The 20,459-nt window shown below is 31.5% G+C and overlaps 7 protein-coding genes across 7 annotated transcripts; 5 read left to right on the top strand and 2 right to left on the bottom strand.

The window, feature by feature from the left end:
• Positions 1-585: 585 nt before the first annotated feature.
• BX663DRAFT_432882 (WD40-repeat-containing domain protein) lies at positions 586-3,247 on the top strand (the record flags this gene model as incomplete). The annotated part of the gene is made up of 7 exons (XM_051522961.1): positions 586-1,002; positions 1,084-1,558; positions 1,630-1,722; positions 1,815-2,117; positions 2,316-2,612; positions 2,695-2,883; positions 2,976-3,247. The coding sequence occupies 7 exons, from the start codon at positions 586-588 to the stop codon at positions 3,245-3,247; spliced, it is 2,046 nt and encodes a 681-aa protein (XP_051384064.1).
• A 2,282-nt stretch (positions 3,248-5,529) lies between these two features.
• On the top strand, positions 5,530-7,421 carry BX663DRAFT_432434 (uncharacterized protein; the record flags this gene model as incomplete). Its single annotated transcript, XM_051522931.1, has 2 exons — positions 5,530-7,159; positions 7,267-7,421. 2 exons carry the CDS (start codon positions 5,530-5,532, stop codon positions 7,419-7,421), a joined length of 1,785 nt encoding a protein of 594 aa, XP_051384063.1.
• Positions 7,422-8,224: 803 nt separating this feature from the next.
• On the top strand, positions 8,225-8,900 carry BX663DRAFT_432771 (40S ribosomal protein S7; the record flags this gene model as incomplete). Its single annotated transcript, XM_051522957.1, has 2 exons — positions 8,225-8,371; positions 8,469-8,900. 2 exons carry the CDS (start codon positions 8,225-8,227, stop codon positions 8,898-8,900), a joined length of 579 nt encoding a protein of 192 aa, XP_051384062.1.
• Positions 8,901-9,963: 1,063 nt separating this feature from the next.
• Positions 9,964-10,561, top strand: BX663DRAFT_551130 (50S ribosomal protein L30e-like protein; the record flags this gene model as incomplete). The annotated part of the gene is made up of 3 exons (XM_051531258.1): positions 9,964-10,130; positions 10,219-10,466; positions 10,545-10,561. The coding sequence occupies 3 exons, from the start codon at positions 9,964-9,966 to the stop codon at positions 10,559-10,561; spliced, it is 432 nt and encodes a 143-aa protein (XP_051384061.1).
• A 1,523-nt stretch (positions 10,562-12,084) lies between these two features.
• Positions 12,085-13,076, bottom strand: BX663DRAFT_471185 (uncharacterized protein). The gene is made up of 2 exons (XM_051524147.1): positions 12,386-13,076; positions 12,085-12,329 (listed from the first exon to the last, which is right to left on the bottom strand). The coding sequence occupies exons 1-2, from the start codon at positions 12,959-12,961 to the stop codon at positions 12,180-12,182; spliced, it is 726 nt and encodes a 241-aa protein (XP_051384060.1). The 5' UTR covers positions 12,962-13,076; the 3' UTR covers positions 12,085-12,179.
• Positions 13,077-13,600: 524 nt separating this feature from the next.
• On the top strand, positions 13,601-14,825 carry BX663DRAFT_506317 (uncharacterized protein). The gene is made up of 2 exons (XM_051527172.1): positions 13,601-14,177; positions 14,276-14,825. The coding sequence occupies exons 1-2, from the start codon at positions 13,744-13,746 to the stop codon at positions 14,430-14,432; spliced, it is 591 nt and encodes a 196-aa protein (XP_051384059.1). The 5' UTR covers positions 13,601-13,743; the 3' UTR covers positions 14,433-14,825.
• A 1,390-nt stretch (positions 14,826-16,215) lies between these two features.
• Positions 16,216-20,325, bottom strand: BX663DRAFT_506312 (WD40-repeat-containing domain protein). The gene is made up of 15 exons (XM_051527171.1): positions 20,180-20,325; positions 20,017-20,112; positions 19,841-19,930; positions 19,628-19,729; positions 19,428-19,524; positions 19,176-19,357; positions 19,030-19,112; positions 18,839-18,948; positions 18,637-18,772; positions 18,282-18,563; positions 16,795-18,198; positions 16,554-16,696; positions 16,447-16,483; positions 16,335-16,383; positions 16,216-16,281 (listed from the first exon to the last, which is right to left on the bottom strand). The coding sequence occupies exons 2-15, from the start codon at positions 20,051-20,053 to the stop codon at positions 16,226-16,228; spliced, it is 2,808 nt and encodes a 935-aa protein (XP_051384058.1). The 5' UTR covers positions 20,054-20,112; positions 20,180-20,325; the 3' UTR covers positions 16,216-16,225.
• Positions 20,326-20,459: the final 134 nt, after the last annotated feature.

The raw sequence follows: 20,459 nt of genomic DNA, 5'->3' as shown, positions 1-20,459 counted from the left end.
TGTAAAGCATGAAAAAAAAAAGGAAATAAAAGGACTCTGTCTTTTGTAACCTTATTCTTTTCTTTTTTTTTCGTTCCTTTCTTATAGATAGATATCACAGTATTAAAGACGATAAGAAATGGCACAGTATTAATTTCAGGAGATAAATCTGGCAAAATTGTATTAATTGAAACGTTTGGAAAGACGACTAAAGAGAGTGAAACAAAAGTAAACTCAGAAATCACAAGCATTGCAACTACACACTATCAAGGTGAAGATTATATGGCAGTTGGTTATGCAAATGGTATGATTTTTGTAGAGAAAATTGGAAACGATTTATCAATGACCACTGTATTTCAGATAGCGACTGATAACGATGCAATTGTTTCCTTGGATTGGCAAAGGTTACCTGATCATATACAAGCTCAAGAGAATGCAAATTGGCCTTTATTGGCTTCAAGTACTAAACGTAAGAGAATCATCTCTCTCTGGGCCTTCCCGTCACAATCACAATGGATGGCCATTAAATTACCTAACCCATCAGCACAAGTCACTGAGCAACAAAAGGCGAATGTATGGATCGAACTTGCTTGGTCACCTTGTGAAATGAATCATTTGTATTTTTCTTCGTATATTGGCTTGATTCATTGTGTAGACATTAGTAAAGGGAAACCGATTTATAGTACAGCCCAAAAGAGACTAGAGAAGCATAATCGAAATGTATTTACCATTAACTGGTTTAACCATGGTCGAAACTGTATCACTACCTCTATAGATAAGCAAGTCATCAAATGGGATGTTCAACGAAAATTATGTTTACAAAATTTAAAGACACATGCTGGGTTCCCTTATGGTCTTGATTCACCCAATTGGAATGAAGGTCAATTAGCTGTTAGTATGGGTGACAATTCAATCAAGTTATGGTCCTTTTCATCTTTAGGTCTCGTTATGAAAAAGAAAAAATATCATGATTATTATGACTCTACTGTCTTTTGGAAAGGTTTACAAGGGAAAATTGAAAAGGTAAGGAAAAAGGAAAAGAAAAAAATCCTTCTTTTTTTTTCCCCCCCAAATAACTTGAATGCTTCTACTGTCTATATCTAGGTTAGATGGCATCCTCATAAAGAAGGTCTTCTTGCTTATTCAAATGAATATGGACACGTAGGCATGATAGATACCTTTAACTCTAAGCATATACCCTTTAAAAGCTATCATAAATCGCAAACTGCTCCTTATTTAGATTGGGGTTTAAATATGACAACTAGCTTAGAAGATTTAGATATGCAGGATACACTTGTTTCATGTGGCGGCGATGGTATAATTCATATCTATGACGTTGATCATCCCAACATACCACCCATCAACTTTAATGAACGACTACAGGAGAAAAACCCTGATTGGTTTATTAGCTTGAGTGCAGTTGATTCATATCGTTGTATTATAAAGATAGATAAAAATGCTGAATTTATTGCTATTGGACATACGAATGGATTAGTAGAAGTATATAGTTTGAATAGTCTTAAGGTTATTTATGTCTCTAATTGTCAACGTCAAAGGATTAAATCTTTAGATTGGAATAGTAAATATATTATATATATATAAATGGGAGGAGGAAGAAACTTGTATTCATATCTATATTTTCTCTTTTAGATTCAAATAAAAGACTTTTACTAGCATCAGGTAGCACTAGTGGTGAAATAGCTATTCATGATCTTAGTCATATTGACATATCAAGCTTACCAGGTATACATATATAATATGAAACTAATGGAACTATTTTTTTTTTTTATTATTAATTTTTTTTTTTTTTTTCGTTTGTTTCATTTTATATAAAGATATTCCTGTGCCTCAGACTGAAGTGACAGCACTATTAAAGGGACATAGGAAAGAGATATTGGATTTAAAGTGGAGCTCACATACAGATAAGCTTCTTTTAGCTTCGGCATCTGAAGATAACTTTGCAGCAGTATGGGATGTCAAGGAGCAAAAGACGATTGCTCTGTTTGATAAACATCGTGGTCGAGTATTGTCTGTTTATTGGAATCGATTAGATCCTGATGTTATTTTTAGCAGTAGTGAAGATAGATTTATTTATGAATGGAATTATATGGATTTCCCATGCAAAGATTCAATTGAATGTAAGATCTACTTTAGTTATATATCTATAGAGATATCTTTAATTTATATTATAACTATAGCTCATACATGCTTATTTGATCGAGAAAAGAAGGCTTTGAACAAGACACATTTAAAAAGAAAAATCGATACATCTACTACCAACAATACATCTGCAAATTCTACTTTTATGCTAAAAAAAAGGCCAAAGACCATGATAGATGTAAAAGATTATAGTATGATGCTTTCCTTAGAATCTGAAAAAGCGAAAAGTAAAGTGAAAAAGGAGCAATACTGTCTCGTCGTTGCGAATAATTTATTAAACGGGAAAGTAAAATCTGTTGTTCAGCAGTTAGTTACAGATTCCTTGACAGAAGAACAAAGACAAGATGCAACCGTCATTCGATATACACAATTTTGGGATGAACTTGAGAATAGATCAGCTTATCAAGTTGAAAACTCGCATGAACTACTTTATGGTGATAAAAATGATATTCAACATTTAATAGAATTAGAAGGTATTGTAAAAGAGAGAGAGAGAGAGAGATTATTGATTTTATATTCATTCATTTTTTTTTTATTGGATAGTACGTGCAATAGAAAATAAACAGATAAAATTACCAGATGAGCCTACTTATTCTATAGAGAACAATGTATCTCAAGGATTTGATATCAAGCTAGCTATGAATCTAATGCGATGTGAATATGAAACTATGGATAACACTAAAGCAAATCAAAATACTAGTTCTGTCTTGACAGATTGGATCATATTAGCGTTAAGCCCAATGGGTAAAAAAAAAAAAAAAAAAAAAAAAAAAAAAATTAAATATAACTCATGATATTTATTTTTTCTCTCCTTTTTATATATATATATATTTAAGCTGGAAAGCAAAAATGGATTGAATTAATGTTACAGCAAGCACAAAAGTTGGAAGTATCGAAACAATTCCATTTAGCTGCTTCGTGTTATATCGCATGTTCACATATTTATGAAGCTATTCAATTATATAGTCGACATGCTATGTTTCGAGAGGCAATAGTTTTAGCAAAATTAAGACTACCACCCAAGGATCCTATTGTACAAAAACTATTTGCAGACTGGGCAAAAGAACTTCAAAAAAGCGAGCAAGATACTCTAACAGCAACATGGTAAATTAAGACTATACAATATACAATATATATGCATATATATTAACATATTTTACTATTCAGTTATTTAATAGCAAACGTAGAAGGGTCTATGAATAATGCAATCAATGCATTAGCAAGAAGTGGGAAAGAATCCGGTTTATTTTATGCAGCCTGTTTAGCAGTTGCTACTGAGGAAACAAATAAAGATTTGCGTATTGCTCAATGGTTAAAAAAAGTAACAGATCGATTATCTAATAAGCAAAAGACAAAGACAGAAGATTCTAAATAAAGAGTTATTTCCTCCAATTTATTTTAATGATAATAAAGAGAGGTGATGGTATCAAGTTACAGTCATTTCAAAAGAAATAGTCATAGCTTTAATGTCGCCTAAAAAATAAAAGGGGGGGAAAGCAAAGTTCCTTAATTTTTATTTAATTCTATTATTCATGACAATCCTTTTACTGTCTTAAAGTAGAAGAACCTTTTTTTTTTAATACAGAAATTCATAGGTTTCATATCATTTATCTAATATAAACACGTACCATTTCAACTTGTAAAAAGAAACAGTAGTGAGGAAACAAACAAACAAACAAAAAAAAAAAAATAGTAAAGAGTGTACAATTTGGGGCTCAAAATTGACAGCAAACACTGATTTGGATTTACCAATGCATTACGTCTTTCCTGATGAATCAGTCTTTGGAACGAAATAGAACTCGGTTCAAAGAAGGGAGTTCATTCAATAGTAACAATGTCTACAACTAGAACAAATACATCAACGATTTCAGTATATTATCTACCATTCACTTAATTAGCACTAAGTTTGAAAGTTTCTAAACGTATCAATGAAAAAAAAAAAGAGAGTCAAACTTGGAATAAAGGTTGCATAAAAGAGAAACAGACACACTTTCTACAAAGTTTGATATAGAACATCTCCCCCCCTTCTCCTTTTGTCAATGAATGCTTGTATAGAAACATAGTTATCTATTAAGTCTTTAAACTTTTTCCGTTGAAACAGAAAAGAAAAGAAAAAAAAAATCAAAAATCCATCAATCGGGCTTGTGCTTAAATAGCATTGATTTTCTTTCATAGTGACACGAACACCACCCTGTTACTTGTTTTCTTTTTCTGACTTCCTTCGACTCGGATTGCAATGTGGTAATATACTCCAAGAGTTGCGCTTTATTTTTCTTAATATAGTAAATGATAATATACAATAAGAAATATTCTTTAGCCTCTTTTTCCTTGTATCTTCAAAAGTGCTTATCCATGATTTCATTTTTTTCCCCCAAAATATGCAAACTATTTTTCGAAAAAGGTGTAATACTCGGATCAGTTAGTTCCGATAAGATAGTGTATAACATGCAAATGATATAAAAAGGTGTATTTGATGCCTTTGTTTGAAAAAAAAAAAAAAAAAAAAAAAGAGTGAAAATATATTTATTTAACTATATATGGATACATAAGAAAAGGAGACGTAATGATCTTCTCTTTTTTTTTTTTGTAAAAAGGAGGGAAAAAGGAGAAGTGGAATACATATTTATAAATGAGAAAAAAAAAAGGATAAAGTGAAACGGAGGGAATTCATCATTTAATACAAGATTATTTTCTGCTTTATTCATGTATAAAAGTAGTACAATTTATACTCAAAGCAGTAGAATACAGTTGTAAATGACGACGCAGATGAAAATGTTGCATTCAAGACATGTAAAAAAAAAAAAAAGAAAAAGTGGGGGGGAGGAGGAGGAGGAGGAGAAACCAAAATGCTTGCATATTTTATTATCTAATAAAAAGAAAAAAAAAGAAGGCAATAATTATTTTTGATCTTTTTTTTTTTTTTTTTTTTTTTTTTTTTTTTTTTTCTGCTTCTGCTTCTTCTTTTTATATATAAATGTATCATCTCTTTTTATTTCCTTTCATATTTACTTTTTAATATTATTTACTTACCTCTTCCCACCAGATAAAATGAGTAGTAGTGATCATAATCAAGCTCCAATGCTTAATCAAATTATCCATTATTCTCGAAATGTATTAGAAAAAATATTAAATCATCATAACATAAATAAAATGTATAATAAAAAAAATGCTACTTCTTATAACTCTAAACATTCTGTGAATGATAATATACAACAGCAACAACAGCAACAACAGCAACAGCAGCAACAACAGCAACAACATACAGCTACGCATGAATCATTAATAAAAAGTGCTAGAGAATCGATAGAGGAAGCAGAAAATTATTTATTTGGTAGACATGGCTATCTTATAAAGCCAGAATACGCAATTGAATTACTTCGAGGAACTATCATGTTCAATCAAAGTGCACATAGTATACTTGGTTTCTGTTCTGAATTTGGTCTAGGTAGACCCGTCGATTTCAAGGAAGCAGAACGACATTACTTTTTAGCTATACCATCTAATATAGAACAACAACTTCGTACTCCATCTTATCATGAGAGAGACAACAAGGATCTAGAGAGAGTATTACTTGCTATTTATCGTTTAGCAGTCTTTCGAAAATTTGGACAACCAGGTATTAAAGTTGACTCTAATCAGGCGCATCAATGGATATCCCTTTTAGAATTAGGTGGATTAAGATCAACAGCATGGATTCAACGTACAGCCAAGAGAGACAATTGTGCTGCGAGCCAATTTTGTCTAGGTCACTTTTATCATTATGGTTGGGTCGTGAAGAAGGATAGCAAGATGGCAGTTTATTGGTATAAAAGGAGTGCAGATCAGAGGAAATATCCTCGAGCCGTAGCTACATTAGGCTTTTGTCTTGCCGAGGGTATAGGTGTTGAAAAAGATGAGAAGAAGGCGTTTGTGTATTATGCATGGGCAGCACGTTATGATGATTGTTTTGCCATCTATCACTTGGGCTATTGTTATGAGGAAGGCATTGGGGTCATGAAGGATGTCAAGAAGGCTTTCAAGTGGTACAAACTTGCTGCAGAGAAAGGGGACCTTGTCGCACAGAACGCAGTAGGCTATTGTTATGAAGATGGTATTGGTACTGAAAAAGATCTTGTCAAGGCGGTCAATTGGTATACTCTATCTGCTATACAAGGTTATCCATGGGCGCAATGTAATCTAGGTTATTGTTATCAAAATGGATTAGGTGTTGAGAAGGATAGCTTTAGTTGTGTGAGATGGTATCGAAGAGCTGCATTGCAAGGACATGCAAGGGCACAACACAATTTAGGATTCTGTTATCAAAATGGTATTGGTGTTCAAAAAGTAAATGAAAGGGAAGCTGTACGGTTATATGAGAAAAGTGCAGCGCAGGGCAATGTATTTGCTTATCATTCACTAGGTTATTGTTTTCAAAATGGCATTGGTGTTCAAATAAATGAACGTAAAGCTGTATTTTGGTATATGCAAAGTGCGAATTGTAATCATGCACCAGCTCAAGTATCCCTTGGTTATTGTTTCCGTAAAGGAACAGGTGTGGAGAAAGATGAAGACGAAGCAGTAAAATGGTTTAAACTCAGTGCAGAGCAAGGAAATGCTACAGCACAAAATTCACTAGGATTTTGCTATGAGGAAGGGATAGGAACGACGGGTAAGAATCCTAAAAAGGCTGCCTATTGGTACTCAAAGGCTGCCCTTCAAGGGAATGCTTGGGCACAATGTAATCTTGGATACTGTTACGCGAATGGGATTGGAGTGGATCGAGATGTATCAAAGGCTATTTATTGGTATAAAAAGTCAGCTCAACAGCAACACACTCGAGCTCAAGAAAAATTGGCTCATTATTTACAAGCTGGTTATGGAATCAGACAAGATCTTGAATTAGCATTTAAATTATTTAAACAATCGGCAGAACAAGACTGTTTATCTGCAAAGTATCATTTAGCAAACTGTTATGAAAAGGGTTTAGGTTGCCCAGTCAATCTTGAAAAGGCAGCATTATGGTTTGAGAGTGCTGCAGTAGGTAAGTTTAATATTATAATATATACATATATATATATATATATGTATATATGTATGTGTATATATGATTTCTTTGATACGAATGAATTCTATATTATTGTTAATTAGCTGGCTGTCGAAGCTCTTATGATAGACTTAGAAGATTGCTGGTTCAAGTCTGTTTACTTTCTCCTTATAATACAGTTCATTCAATTACAATCATGAATGAAAAGGAATTACTATCAAATGGCCTCATATTGGGCTGTAGTGCCCCTGCAGCATAGAATAATGAATAGAAGAAACACTTTATATATATGTGTATACATATGTATATGGATATATTCATATACATATTTTCCTTTAAAAAAAAAAAATAAATAAAAAAGATGATAACAGTAGTCTTTAATTCTGTCGCTTCCAAAATTTCATCCAATTAAATCAAAAATACATATTTTAAATTTTAAATTCCACACTCTCCGGTAAAGAACCTATTCGGTAAAAGCAAATGCCAACAAGGCAACGTTAAGATTCCTTCCTTTATTTTTCACGTACGTATTATTTTAATATATAGGGTGATGGATGGTATAATGCACAAACGAAAGAGATATATAAAGATGATAATGACCATTTTTTTCTTTAAAAAAAATGGATGCTAAAAAACGATTCAACTGGATAACATTATGGATGGAGATAAGAGAAAGAAAGAGAGAGAAAGACAGATCAATGATTCAAGCTATATCGATTCATATCCATTACATACAATAATATACATCCATCTATCTATTCATCAAATTTATTCATCAGTTTACAATCATCATCGATTTTTAGCCATCACTTTTTTTTAGATAAAAATAGACCATCTTTATATACCTCTTTCTGTGCATGTACAAAGAGGAAATGGAGGGGAAAGGGGGAATTGAGTTGATGTTAAATTAATGATGAATTTGAATTACTAACTTTCTATTTTTTTATTTCTCTAAAATATCATTCACTATCGAACTTTAAAAAAAATTCAATTCATAATTCAATTCTCGAACTTTTTTTTTTCATCAAATTTACAACACTATAATTTAATTTGAACAGTAAGATGGCTTCTAACAAGATTGTTAAGCAAGCTGGCGCCCCAGCTGCCGATGAGTTCGAACTCTCTGTTGCTCAAGCTCTCGTTGACTTGGAAAGCAGCGTCCCTGACTTGAAGGGTCTCCGTGCTCTCCAAATTGCTGCTGCTAAGGAGGTAAGCAATTAGGATGTGATAGATCTAATACGGATTTTATTGATGATCTTTGTTTTAACGTATTATTTATTTATTTATTTTTTTTTTTTTGTAATAGGTCGAACTCCCTGCTGGTAAGAAGGCTATCGTCATCTTCGTCCCTGTTCCTGCTCTTGCCGGCTTCCACAAGATCCAAGCTCGTCTTACTCGTGAACTTGAGAAGAAGTTCTCTGACCGCCACGTTGTCTTTGTTGCTCAACGTCGTATCTTGGCCGTTCCTGGTCGTCGTAGCCAAGGTAAGCAACCTCGTCCCAGATCTCGTACTTTGACTGCTGTCCACGATGCTATCTTGGATGACCTCGTCTTCCCTACTGAAATTGTTGGTAAGAGACTTCGTCAAAAGGTTGATGGTTCCAAGCAACTCAAGGTCTTCCTTGATGCTAAGGACGCTACTTCTCTTGAATACAAGCTTGACACTTTCTCTGCTGTCTACAAGAAGCTTACCGGCAAGAATGTTGTTTTCGAATTCCCTGCTAATGCTGAGTTCTAAATTTATTTGATGAAGAAATAAATCATTTTACATTATATATATTTTATTCATATAAATAACAGGATAGAAAAGGATAGGATAGATAGTGTGTGTGTGTCTATTTGGAGTGTAAATGTCTTTATTGTTCCTTTGAGGTGTGTAGTAAATAATTAAATATACATTTTTCTTTTTCAATGAGTCAATATTAAGATCCAACAAAATCAAAGTATTATATTTAGAGTCATTGATATTTTATTGTAGGCGTAAGATTATGAATGATTTGCTGTATAGAAATAATATATACAATACATATATGTATCTTTGTTTTTTTTAGGATAGGATTTGGTAGATCTTCTTTCAAGCTTTAATTTTTGATTCACAAAACTATATGTGAAAATGATAATAATAAGACTGGATAAACATATACTGAGAATATCTGCTTATAATAGCTCTCGAAAAAAAAAAAAAAAAAAAAAAAAAAAAGACTGCAAGTTAACCTTTCTACTTTATCGAATTCTTTGATGATTATTGCTTCTTCCCTCCAGGAATAATATACTCATAACAAAAAAAAAAAAAAAAAAAAAAGTAAGGTTTATAACACTTGAGATGCTCGAATAGTAAATTATTTCAGATCAAAGGCTTTAATGATTGTTTTCCAATCAGTCATTTTTTTTTTTTCTGAAGCTATCATCATGGTGAAAAAAAAAAAAAAAAATGTCCGGATCGGAGAGAAAAGAACATGACGGAGGGGGGGAGGGAAAGGGTTAATTTTTATCTCTCCGCTTAAGGATGATTAGTATGATGAATGCTGCTGCCTGTCAAACTAAAGGAACAATTAACAAAAGGCCATTTAGAAAACTTCCTCTTTTTTCTACACCCTTAGAATAGCAAAGTAATGTATCAAGAAACATATTAAGAACTTTATTATAAATAAATAAATAAATAAATACATCTATTGACAAAGAAATGGATGGGTATTATAGATAGATGGATGGATTTATTTTATTTATTTATTTTGCATAAAACTGTAAAGAGATTTTTTTTTTGTTAACCTTAATTTTATATATAAATATTAAATTATAGTATGTCTGACCACGAAGAAGTTATTGATACTCAAGAAGTTGAAGTTCCTGTTGAAGCCACCTCTGGTCAAATGTCCGTTGAGGATGCTCTCCAAGAAGTCCTCCGTCGTGCTCTCATCCACGATGGTCTTGCTCGTGGTTTGAAGGAAGCCGTTAAGGCTCTTGACAGGTAAGAAAAAAAAAACTCCCCCCCCTTCCACAAAAGAGGAGATGAAGGAAGACAAAGCAATTAAACTGTATTCATTTTTATCTTAAAGACGTCAAGCTCACTTGGCTGTTCTCTGTGAATCTTGTACCGAATCTGAATACATCAAGCTTGTTGAAGCTCTTTGTGCTGAACACAACATCAACTTGATCAAGGTCTCTGATGCTAAGAAGCTTGGTGAATGGGCCGGTCTCTGCAAGATTGACCGTGAAGGTAATGCCCGTAAGGTTGTCGGTTGTTCTTGTGTTGCCGTCACCGACTTTGGAGAAGAATCTGAAGCCATGAACGTTCTCTTGGATTGTAAGTATTTTTTTTATAGATTTGTGAAAAAAAAGAAAAGAAAACGATGATCAACTAATTTACATTTCTTTTAATTAGACTTCAAGACTCGTTAAATTTTTCATTTGATTTCTCGAGTCAATTCAAAATTAATAAAAACTTATTAACTTTGACATTGTCATGGAGGAGAGTTTTTTTTTTGGGAATGTTTGTTTATATCATGCGATAGTATGATATGTTCTGTGTTTGTTTTATTTGATTTGTAGTCTTTATAAAAGGGGCATAAATTAAACATAGTAAATATAATAAACATTAAAGTAAACTAGATTCTTATTTAAAGATGTATAAAACTGAGATGCCTATCTTTTAATTCTATAATCAACAAATGAGTTAATGAAAATGAATTCCATAAATAGCTTAACAAATAAACAGATATGTATATTCAAGAAAGAAAAAGTATCAATGAATGAACGCATAATGGCTTTATGTATGTATGCATGCATGTATACATTACCAAAATGATATCTCCTTTTATGGCATCATATAAAGGGATTTGATAAATTGAAGAATTAAACCAATCCACTCTGTATAAACATTAACCAGAGTGAGCGACACTCATGATAGTAGTAGGTAATGCTGGGAAAAATGAAAAAAAATGAAGGAAAAAAAAAACCTCCTCCCAACCATTTAACCAATAGAATTAAAAGGATATTATTAACATGACTTTTTTTGTAATGAATTAATTTATGCCGATACTGTTGATCGCCCAAAGAGCCTATTGTTAAGAACAAGATAATGGTAATTCAATAGAACATTTAAGGCCAAATTAATAACGTAATCAACTTGATATTGTCTTAATTGTATACTTGGTAATAAACTAATGCGTACGCTATTTATCAAGTTGGTTTACTTTATCATGATACACGGTTAAAAAAAAAAAAAAAAAAAAAAAAGATGTTTCGTCTGACATTTTAGAAGAATAAACTCTTCCCTTTTTTTACCCGTAAAACATGAATACACATCATAATACAAGTATTCAAAAAAGAAAAAAAAAAGGAGAAACAGTCTAGCATAGGTCATAAAGAAAGGATAAGAAGATTTCCTTTTAACGTCATGCACATAAAAGTGTTATTGACACTCGTCAATGAATGATGTTGTAATAAAATCATTTCTTTAAAGACGTATATATCATTCAAGACTATTCCTAAAATAGTTCTTGAAAGCAAAAGAAATTGAATACATGATTTTTTCTTTTCCTTCGTAGTAATAATTAGAAGAAAGTGATGCATTACTTTTCTTAAACCAAATCTTAAACAAAATATTCAATGATTCTCTTTGTTGTAGAAGAGGCTTCTAAACAAAAAATAAAATAAAAATCAAGGGTTTTTTGTTTGTTTGTTTGTTTTCTGCAAAGACACGAGATAATAAGAATTATTGTTATTATTATTAATTCAAACATTTATTTCAATTGATCAACTACCAATAAGATATAAGCAGTAACAAAAAAAAATGACATACAATAGAAAAAGGCTTGTTGTTTATAATAATTAATAACTTTAAATGTCATATTTTATTATGCAAAAATGAAAAAAATAAAAATAAAAATAAAAATACTAGTATATGATGTTATGATTATTTTATTCTTCTTCTAAATCAAGTTAATAATAATACGTAATTTATCAGGGCTTTTTGCTGTTGTTGCTGTTGTTGCTGCTGTTTGTTCTACTGTGATTATTAGAGTTCAATAATATTAGGTTTATCTAAAGGGGGTGTGCCATCTGGATGTTCTTTTTTATATTCTTGACAAGCTGCTTTTAAATTATTAATAAATGTTGGAACACCTGTCTTTGCAGCCCAATTAATAAGTGACTTTGGTATATTACCCTAATGGATGATGATGATTAATTTATACATAAAAGGATAAATTCTACTTTTATTACCTTTGGATCATCAAAATAATCCATAAATACAATACATCCTTTTCCATTTTCAGTTGATGTAATACATATGTTCTGCATATATGTATCAATACGAATGACACCTTTACGCTCAGGAAAATAGTTTGAAGGTAATGATTCTCCGAGAATCACCTGATATTCTTTACCTTCATTTTTATCCTTTACTATCTTACGCTCAATGGTATACACATAATCTCTATTCGCAAGTGGCCATGGATATTTCATTTCAAAATGATTTCCATTATAATCATTCTCTTTTGTACTTGTCGTCACTTGAAAGTATTGATGAGATTGCATGTTCTTGTCCCATTTCTTTCTAAATTCAAGATCGAGATAGACATGGGCTAGTATGTCTGCTTCAACATCATCCCATCCACCAAAGGAACGATATTCAAATAAATTCGGATTACGATCATGAGCAGGTCGACGATAGACGGTAAAGTCTTTATTCTTTACATAAAATTCCCAATTATCCTTATTACTTTCTTCTTTTTCTTTAATATGTTCCTTGTATTGTTGAACAAATTCTCGAAATGAATTATCCGGGAAAAACGGCATAATAATTAAAGCGTGTCTATATTAAATATGCAAACACAAATAAATAAGCTTTTTTTTTTATATAGTTATTTACAGGCGTTTTATTCGAAAAAAAAAAATAAAGTAAAATAATAAAATAATAATTAAAAGTTTTTAGTTACTATAGTTATTATACCGTTTCCTATTATCGGAAAAAAAAAAAAAAGTTTCGTACAATAAATAATAGCGTTATGACGGCAATGGAAAATAAATTTATATGAGTCTAGAAGATGTGTGTTTATTATATTTGATAGGTTGAAAATTGTCGTGTTTGAAAATAATATTGTCCTTTGTTTCTATCCTAATAATGTAATCATGATATACATTTTTTTCATTGTATATATGAATAACTGAATAAAATAATTTAATCTCCGATTAAAAATGACTGATAATTATTTTAAGTTTAGTGTGCTACGACGTAACAATGCTTCATTTTTGGAAAAAACTACTATGCAATGATCCAAAGTTAATTTTATATGCTGATGTACATCTTTTTTGTACATAACAAACATAACTTTAAAAAGGAAAAAAATATTAGCCTATGACAGTTTAGTAACATCATTTTTAATTTATTTGGTTTAGTCTGAACTGATTAAATAATATTTTATGGTGATTCCCTTCAAAATATAAAAAGGACTTGATTGCTTTCGAAACTGGACTTTTTTTTCTTCTCATTATCAATTCAATTACTTATCAAACAAACTACTTTTTTAACAAAAAAAACTACTTTAACTTATTTGTAACTCAAAAGAATAAAATAAACAATGGATTCTCCTAGTACAAGAGGCAATGTCATTAGTGCTTTTGTAGCCGATCCCTATGTCAGATCAGCTTGGATCGCTTTCTTTACACTCTGGGTTCTCTGGGGTTTAACTTATTTCCTTCGTCATGTCTTTGCTCGTGATAATACGGTTGGTAATGTAAATAAAGGCACAGGTGCTGATGTTGATCCAGAGGTTGGAGGCACAACTGGTAATGCTCCTGGTGTTACAAATACTACCGAGACATCTCATAAGAGAAAGTGGTATTCAGGTGGCTCCAATCACAACACAACTACAAATACACATAATTCTTTATATGATCGTTTCGCAAGAGCTCATGAAATCTTGAAGGAAAATACTCTTTTACTTTTATCCGTCTTGGTTTTGAACACTTTTGGTGCAGGTTCTACTCGTGCTGTTATGATCTTGGCATGGATGTAAAGTATTATATATTTATTTATATAACATAAAATGGGGGCGAGGAGGTGAAATCCAGCCAGAAAGACTAATTTATCATTCTCTTTTTCTTTTTTAGTTATTTTGCTTTTACCTGTCTCCATGCATTTACTGAAGTTGGATATCATCATCATTATATTCGTTTACTCTTCAATGTCCTCTTCTTTGCTCTTACACTTGCTATGGGTGGTCTTGCTTTCCATCTTGGATGGCATACATTTGGCTCCATTTTCTAATCTATTTAGTATTTAATAATAATCTTTATTCATTTTAATTTCCTTCACTTAATGCCCACACACACATACACATATACACATTCCCCTATCCCCTATCCCCTTTCCCCATCCCCTCCCCTCCCCTCCCCTTTTCCACTTGTCTTTTTTATTTTTTATTTTAACACTAATGTACTTACTTTTTATTAATAATAATAATAATAATGATAATCTTAATAATCTTAATAAACTTTTTGGGCAAATAATTGAATATACATTTGTTAGCAGCAGTTATTCAATGTTGTTACAACATCTATTATGACAGGGTCATTCTTTATTACTTGTGGGATTCTGCATAAAATAAAATAAAATAAACTTTTGTTGCATATCTCGCGATTTATAAGTAACACGTCATTGCTTACTCTTTATTGGTGTAACTTTTTAATTCCATTGTTTTAATAATAATAATGATCAGCAACAATTTTTGGTTTCACTTTTTTTTCCACGTTATTCTTTTTTTTTACTATTGTTACCGAGTTTAATACCTAATTGAGCAAGACTTTGTTTAATATTTTTATTTGATTTTTGAATCATTGACGTCACTGTTATTCGACTACTACTACTACTACTATGATTCACTGTCATAACTTCTCGCTGATGATCATTGTTCCCTTCTACTAATACATGTTGATTATTTTCTATTTGTGATGAGTGGGGTTCATGATGATGATGATGATGAAATGGTGTCATCCTGTCTAACAACATGTTTGTTGATGGAATTGGGTATTGAAAAGAAAAAACATGATGTAAGCATCATGTCTTTTTGATGGTATTGTTGTTGATGATGTGTATAGCTTAAAACAGTACCGTCATCTTTTTGACGCGTTGTGTCTTTGTTGTTTATAGTCATCGTTGATGCAAAAAAGAAGATTCGGTTAAGAAACGGTGATGATGATGATGATGACGATGCTTACGAAAGAAAACTAGTAGAAGAAAATAACCGCGTACAGTCGATCCTTTTCATCCAACCAATGCTCACGACATGATGTGTATTTCAACCTGATCAGTTTACTCATCCGTTCAATCACTCTATATCGGCTCACGCATGAATCAAAAAAAAAAAAAAAAAAAGAGAGAGAGAGTACCACAAAAGGACCATCGTTGTCCACATTTTAAATAGTCAATAAGCACTGGATAGGCGAATAATAAGGTGTCATCATCATCACTACCTTGAAGATGATGAACTATCTTTCGTACACATAACTCGAATAAACTAGGAGGATCATGTTTTTGATCTTGTTCCATCACGATCAATCATTCTTCTTTTCTCCTCTTTTCTATATGAGAATAGTAAGTCTGATCAACATCATCTAAATCTCTTGCCACTCGATCATCACACACGAGACTTGCCTTTTGTTCATGATGTGAAAAGAAGAGTTGATAAAGATGAGGTTGGTGTTCAACTAGAGTGCCACCTTCAACCGTCTCCTGTTGTTATCTTCTTCTGCTACTATTACTAATATATATCCAACTGTAAATCGTTCTTGTGTGCTTTACTGGATTGTTGACCCATAATTTCAACAAATAAACTGAAAAAAATAACAATAAATAAAAAAGGATGCCAGTCCTTTTTCCTTTTTAACATTTTGTCACTGTAAAAAAAAAAAAAAAAAATAAGTGTATAATAAACGCACAATGATACTAAAAAACTGTTGCTGTTTTTTTTTGAATAATGATTTTTATTTTCAAAATAGAAAAAAAAAAAAAAAAAAATCAAAAAAAAAAAATCAAAAAAAAAAAATACAATCTTCTCTTTTCTATTGAAGAAATGCTTTAAATTCAGTAACAATGCGTTGAAGTTGTCGATTTTGAGCTATAAAAAAGATGTTAACATTGAATTAAATACGAAAAAAAAAAACTCTTTACCTAGAATAGGAAGAATGTCGTTTAAGAGATCCTTTTTTGATATTGTTCCCTATATAAAAATAAATGTAAGACTTTATATTTTATTATCTTCCATGATGTATAATGTATTTACCAGAATAGTTGGCTCCCAAGGAGTAAGCTCAGAAGATCTATATACATATACACATAGTTAATGAAATTGTTATCTCTAATGTATATATATATATACAATGTATTTACATAAAAGGTGGCCCTGTAAGCCATCGACATAATTCTTCTACTTTTTCTTTCGCTCCTTCTTTTGATAAACTTCTTGCATAATACTTCATCCATTCTATATATTCTTTTGGTGATTCTAGTAATACAGCTACCGCTAATTGTGTCTTTATATATGTATATGTATAGATATATTTATATAGATAAAAAAAACACATTTTTCTATTAGTTTTCTCTTTATAAACCAACTATTTTGGATAAATACCTCAATATGGCTTAAAGTCACTACAGCAGTCGTACTTTCATCTGCTCTTGCTATATCTATTAATATTTTTGCAATAGGATCATGCCCACTATGACTCATTATACTTGAACTTAACCATCCTAATGGATGTGCCGCTTGTGGTTCTAATGATCCGTTAGATCCCCAAAATTTAGAAATAATATACCATGCATCACTAATTCTCATCCAAACTTTCATATCTAAATGATATATAAATGCTTGCTTTAAACTGGTGATAAGAATCGGTAATCCATTTCTTTTTTGTATACGGACATCTTTAATACTCGGCGCCTTTGTTTCTTCTGTTTCTGGTTTCTCTGCTGCCTGTAAGATGGGTCCAATGGATATTCCTTCTAATACCACTTTCATGTGATTCATATCCCATGTATAAAGAAGTCCTGTAGCTGTAAGTACTAATAACCATTGATCTTGTTGCTTTAAAATAACAGGTGTACTCTCCATGATCAACGGTGGTAATAGACGTCGACCCGATGGTGAATATAAATAGATGGATCCATCTTCACAACTTACTGCAGAATAGAGAGGATTACTCACCATCAATAATACAGCACTTGGTAAATAATCCATCCAAATAGGAACACCTTGTCGACTTGTTACAATCTTTGCTCGAATAGATAAAGAAGACGGCGTTGTTGTTGTATTATGACATTCCATCACAATAGTAGGATCATTTGGATGTGGCTTTGAAGCTAAAATCGATTTTACTTTTGGAAGCCCTATTTTAACTTGACTCTTTTGAAGAACAGGTGGAGCTACTGCCGAATCAATCCATTCAGGTCTTACTCGCGTTTTACTATGATTACCTATCACCATGTTCTCATCTGATGATGCTTTACGTTTATTTCCAATGATGGTAGTTCCAATACCAGAGGTAGTAGGTATGATGATGGGATCATCGTATTCTAAAAACGGTACTTGTGAGTTTGTTTTCGTTCTCTTTTGGTGTGTTGAAAAATTAGCTTCCTGACTTAAAACGGGGCTTGCTGTTTTAGAGGTGGTAGATGAAGAAGGGCTCATTGACATGGGTTGAATACGTTTTTTACCATTTTTAGCGATAGTCACCTTTTGTTGAGCAAGTAAAAAGGAAGTTGTAGTAGAAGATGAAGAAGTCATAACTGAGTCACCATCCGATACCTTATCCTTTTTAGGGACAGATGAATCTTCTGTTATCTCTGTCATGATAGTATCTCTAGTAGATTTATTTGTTTCAATACTAATATTACCTGACATAAGATCTGTAATTCGGTTTGATGTATTTGCTTTATCAGCCCTTGTTTTATCGTTATCCTCAAGTTCTAATTGAATAGGTGTTTCTGGAAGTTGACTATCTTTACGACCATAGCCATATTTTGTTAATTCTTTATACTAATAGAATAGAACGATATGAATGACTGGGTAAAGACATCCACCTTCACCTTCACACACACATCTATCTCTATATCACTTACTATGACTTCATCAGGGGCAATATCTTGTAATTCTTCCGCAAGCAATAAACAAGCTACAGTACCATCATGAGAACATGCAAATAAATTTTTTCCATCAGGTGTCCAAGCCATATCATACACATTATGATCAAATATATCTGCTGCAACACAGACAGGCCTACTGAACCTTGTTACCCAAATAGACACACTTCTATCCTGACTTCCCAATGCACATACAGTAGATAATGATTTACTTGTAGTATCATCATCGTCTTTCATGTAAAACATTTTTGGATTAAATGCCTAGATGTATGAACAAGAAGAGATAAGTATGTGTACTAATAAAAAGAAGAAAAAGAAAAAAAAACCACTTTACAGTCACTTCAATTGGCAATTGATGTCCAACAAGGGATATATCTGCATTCCAATCGTCGCGATTGATAATAGCAGCAATACATTGAATACCATTTACAGCATTAGCAGCAGCTATATGACAACCATCAGGAGACCAACTAGAAAAATAAGAATAATAAATAAATAAATAAATAAATAAAAGAAAAGAGAGAATTAAAATGTACCTTAATCTTCTAAATAATGTTGTTCCAGGAGCATTTATAAAAGGTGTTGTAATATCTGTTTCTAAACCCCAATCAGAAGTCCTCCAGACTTTGACTGTCTTATCATCTGACTATATATTTATATACATATATACATACATACATATTCGTTAGCATAGAATCCTAATTACACTAAAAGGTATTTATTTTACTTGAGAGGCTAAAAATTTTCCTGAAGGATCCCAAGCGACTCCTTTAACAAAACCTGTATGTTGATCTATTTTCTTCACAAGCTCTATTTGACAATCATAAGTTTATACATCTATCATTTTGATTTAATTTTATATTATGTATTTACCAAATGTTGAAGCATTCCAAACCATAACAAAACCATCAACACCACTTGAAGCTAAATATTGATTATCTTTAGACCAAGCCAAGTCTTGTACATCTGACTCATGTCCTCTTAAATACTTGATAGCTCTCCAAGATTCATGATTTACATCGCTACTACCAAATACTGATCCAGCTGCTGCATTTCTATAGATAGAAGAATTAGATTACATTGTAATTTATTTTTTTTTTGTATCTATCTTTATATGTATATTACTTGTCACGTTCCCAGATAATAATAACATTATCATTATCTGAACTTGAAGCTAAATAACGTCCTTCACCATTTGACCAACGTACACATAAGACAGCGCCTAAAAAATGCAAATGCATGTATAAAGTTAGCTTAACATGTTGCAAAGAAAAAATAAAAAGAAAAAAAGAAGAGAGAGAGAGAGAAATGTGCATGTTATATACCATTATGCATTGTCATTGTACAAAGTAATTTGTGACAGTCTGGATCTTTTTCAGCTTGTTCATCAAAAATGGGAAGTGTATTCCATATTTTGACATGGCCCTCTTTATTTATTTGTTTTTTTGAAAAAAAAAAAATCAGTATTATTTTTGTTATACAGCATAAAATACATATTTATTTGTATTTGTATAAATATATATATATTTTGCGATTACCTAATCCTCCAGTAGCTAATCTTTTTCCATCTGGATGAACATGGATAGAATAAATACAAGGTTTTTTATTTCTTGCATCCTGTGTACGATCTATATAATAATAATAAATAACAACAATCATAAACTTACTTTAGTCATTTTGTTTTATTTTATAATCTTGATGCTAATTATTTTACCTCCATGAGTAATCCAATCTGGTTTGATAATGTACATTATTATATGTTGTAACGCGTTTTTATATTTTCTTTATAATGGGCGAATAGATGTATTTTCTGATATATGCGTATATAAATAGTAACAATAAGGATATAGATGATAAAAGGTTTTATAAAGTATCACCTATCTATTCTATATAAATATGTGTGTGTGTGTGTGTGTGTAATATATGAATAATAATTATAATATGTATATATTTGTACACCTCAAGAAGAAAAAGAGAAAAAGAAAAAGAAAGAGTTTATTATTGATGTAAATTATTAACGACAACCTGGAAGAAGGGGAAAAAAAAAAAAAAAAAAAAGTAGAATGCGTGACTGTGCGCGTAACCAGAAGGAAAAGAAAGAAGGCAAAAAGCAGCAATTATCAGAATATAGAACATAGTGTGGAAAAAGAAGACAAA

The sequence above is a fragment of the Cokeromyces recurvatus genome (assembly GCF_025118155.1).
Source record: "Cokeromyces recurvatus strain NRRL 2243 chromosome Unknown BX663scaffold_9, whole genome shotgun sequence".
Taxonomy (NCBI): Eukaryota; Fungi; Mucoromycota; class Mucoromycetes; order Mucorales; family Mucoraceae; genus Cokeromyces; species Cokeromyces recurvatus.
The sequence above is the reverse complement of the archived record's forward strand: the minus strand, read 5'-3'. Positions and strand labels throughout refer to the sequence as shown.

Bases quoted from the DNA above. Each gene is read 5' to 3' on its own strand.
- BX663DRAFT_471185 (XM_051524147.1), bottom strand. From the start codon at position 12,961: ATGCCGTTTTTCCCGGATAATTCATTTCGAGAATTTGTTCAACAATAC. The intron at 12,330-12,385 runs GTAATAAAAGTA...ATCATCCATTAG, and splicing joins ATTATTTTGATGATCCAAAG to GGTAATATACCAAAGTCACT.
- BX663DRAFT_506317 (XM_051527172.1), top strand. From the start codon at position 13,744: ATGGATTCTCCTAGTACAAGAGGCAATGTCATTAGTGCTTTTGTAGCC. The intron at 14,178-14,275 runs GTAAAGTATTAT...TTTCTTTTTTAG, and splicing joins GTTATGATCTTGGCATGGAT to TTATTTTGCTTTTACCTGTC.
- BX663DRAFT_506312 (XM_051527171.1), bottom strand. From the start codon at position 20,053: ATGTACATTATCAAACCAGATTGGATTACTCATGGAG. The intron at 18,564-18,636 runs GTAAAGTGGTTT...TCATACATCTAG, and splicing joins AATTGCCAATTGAAGTGACT to GCATTTAATCCAAAAATGTT. The intron at 16,282-16,334 runs GTAAAGAGTTTT...TCTTTTTTATAG, and splicing joins CGACATTCTTCCTATTCTAG to CTCAAAATCGACAACTTCAA.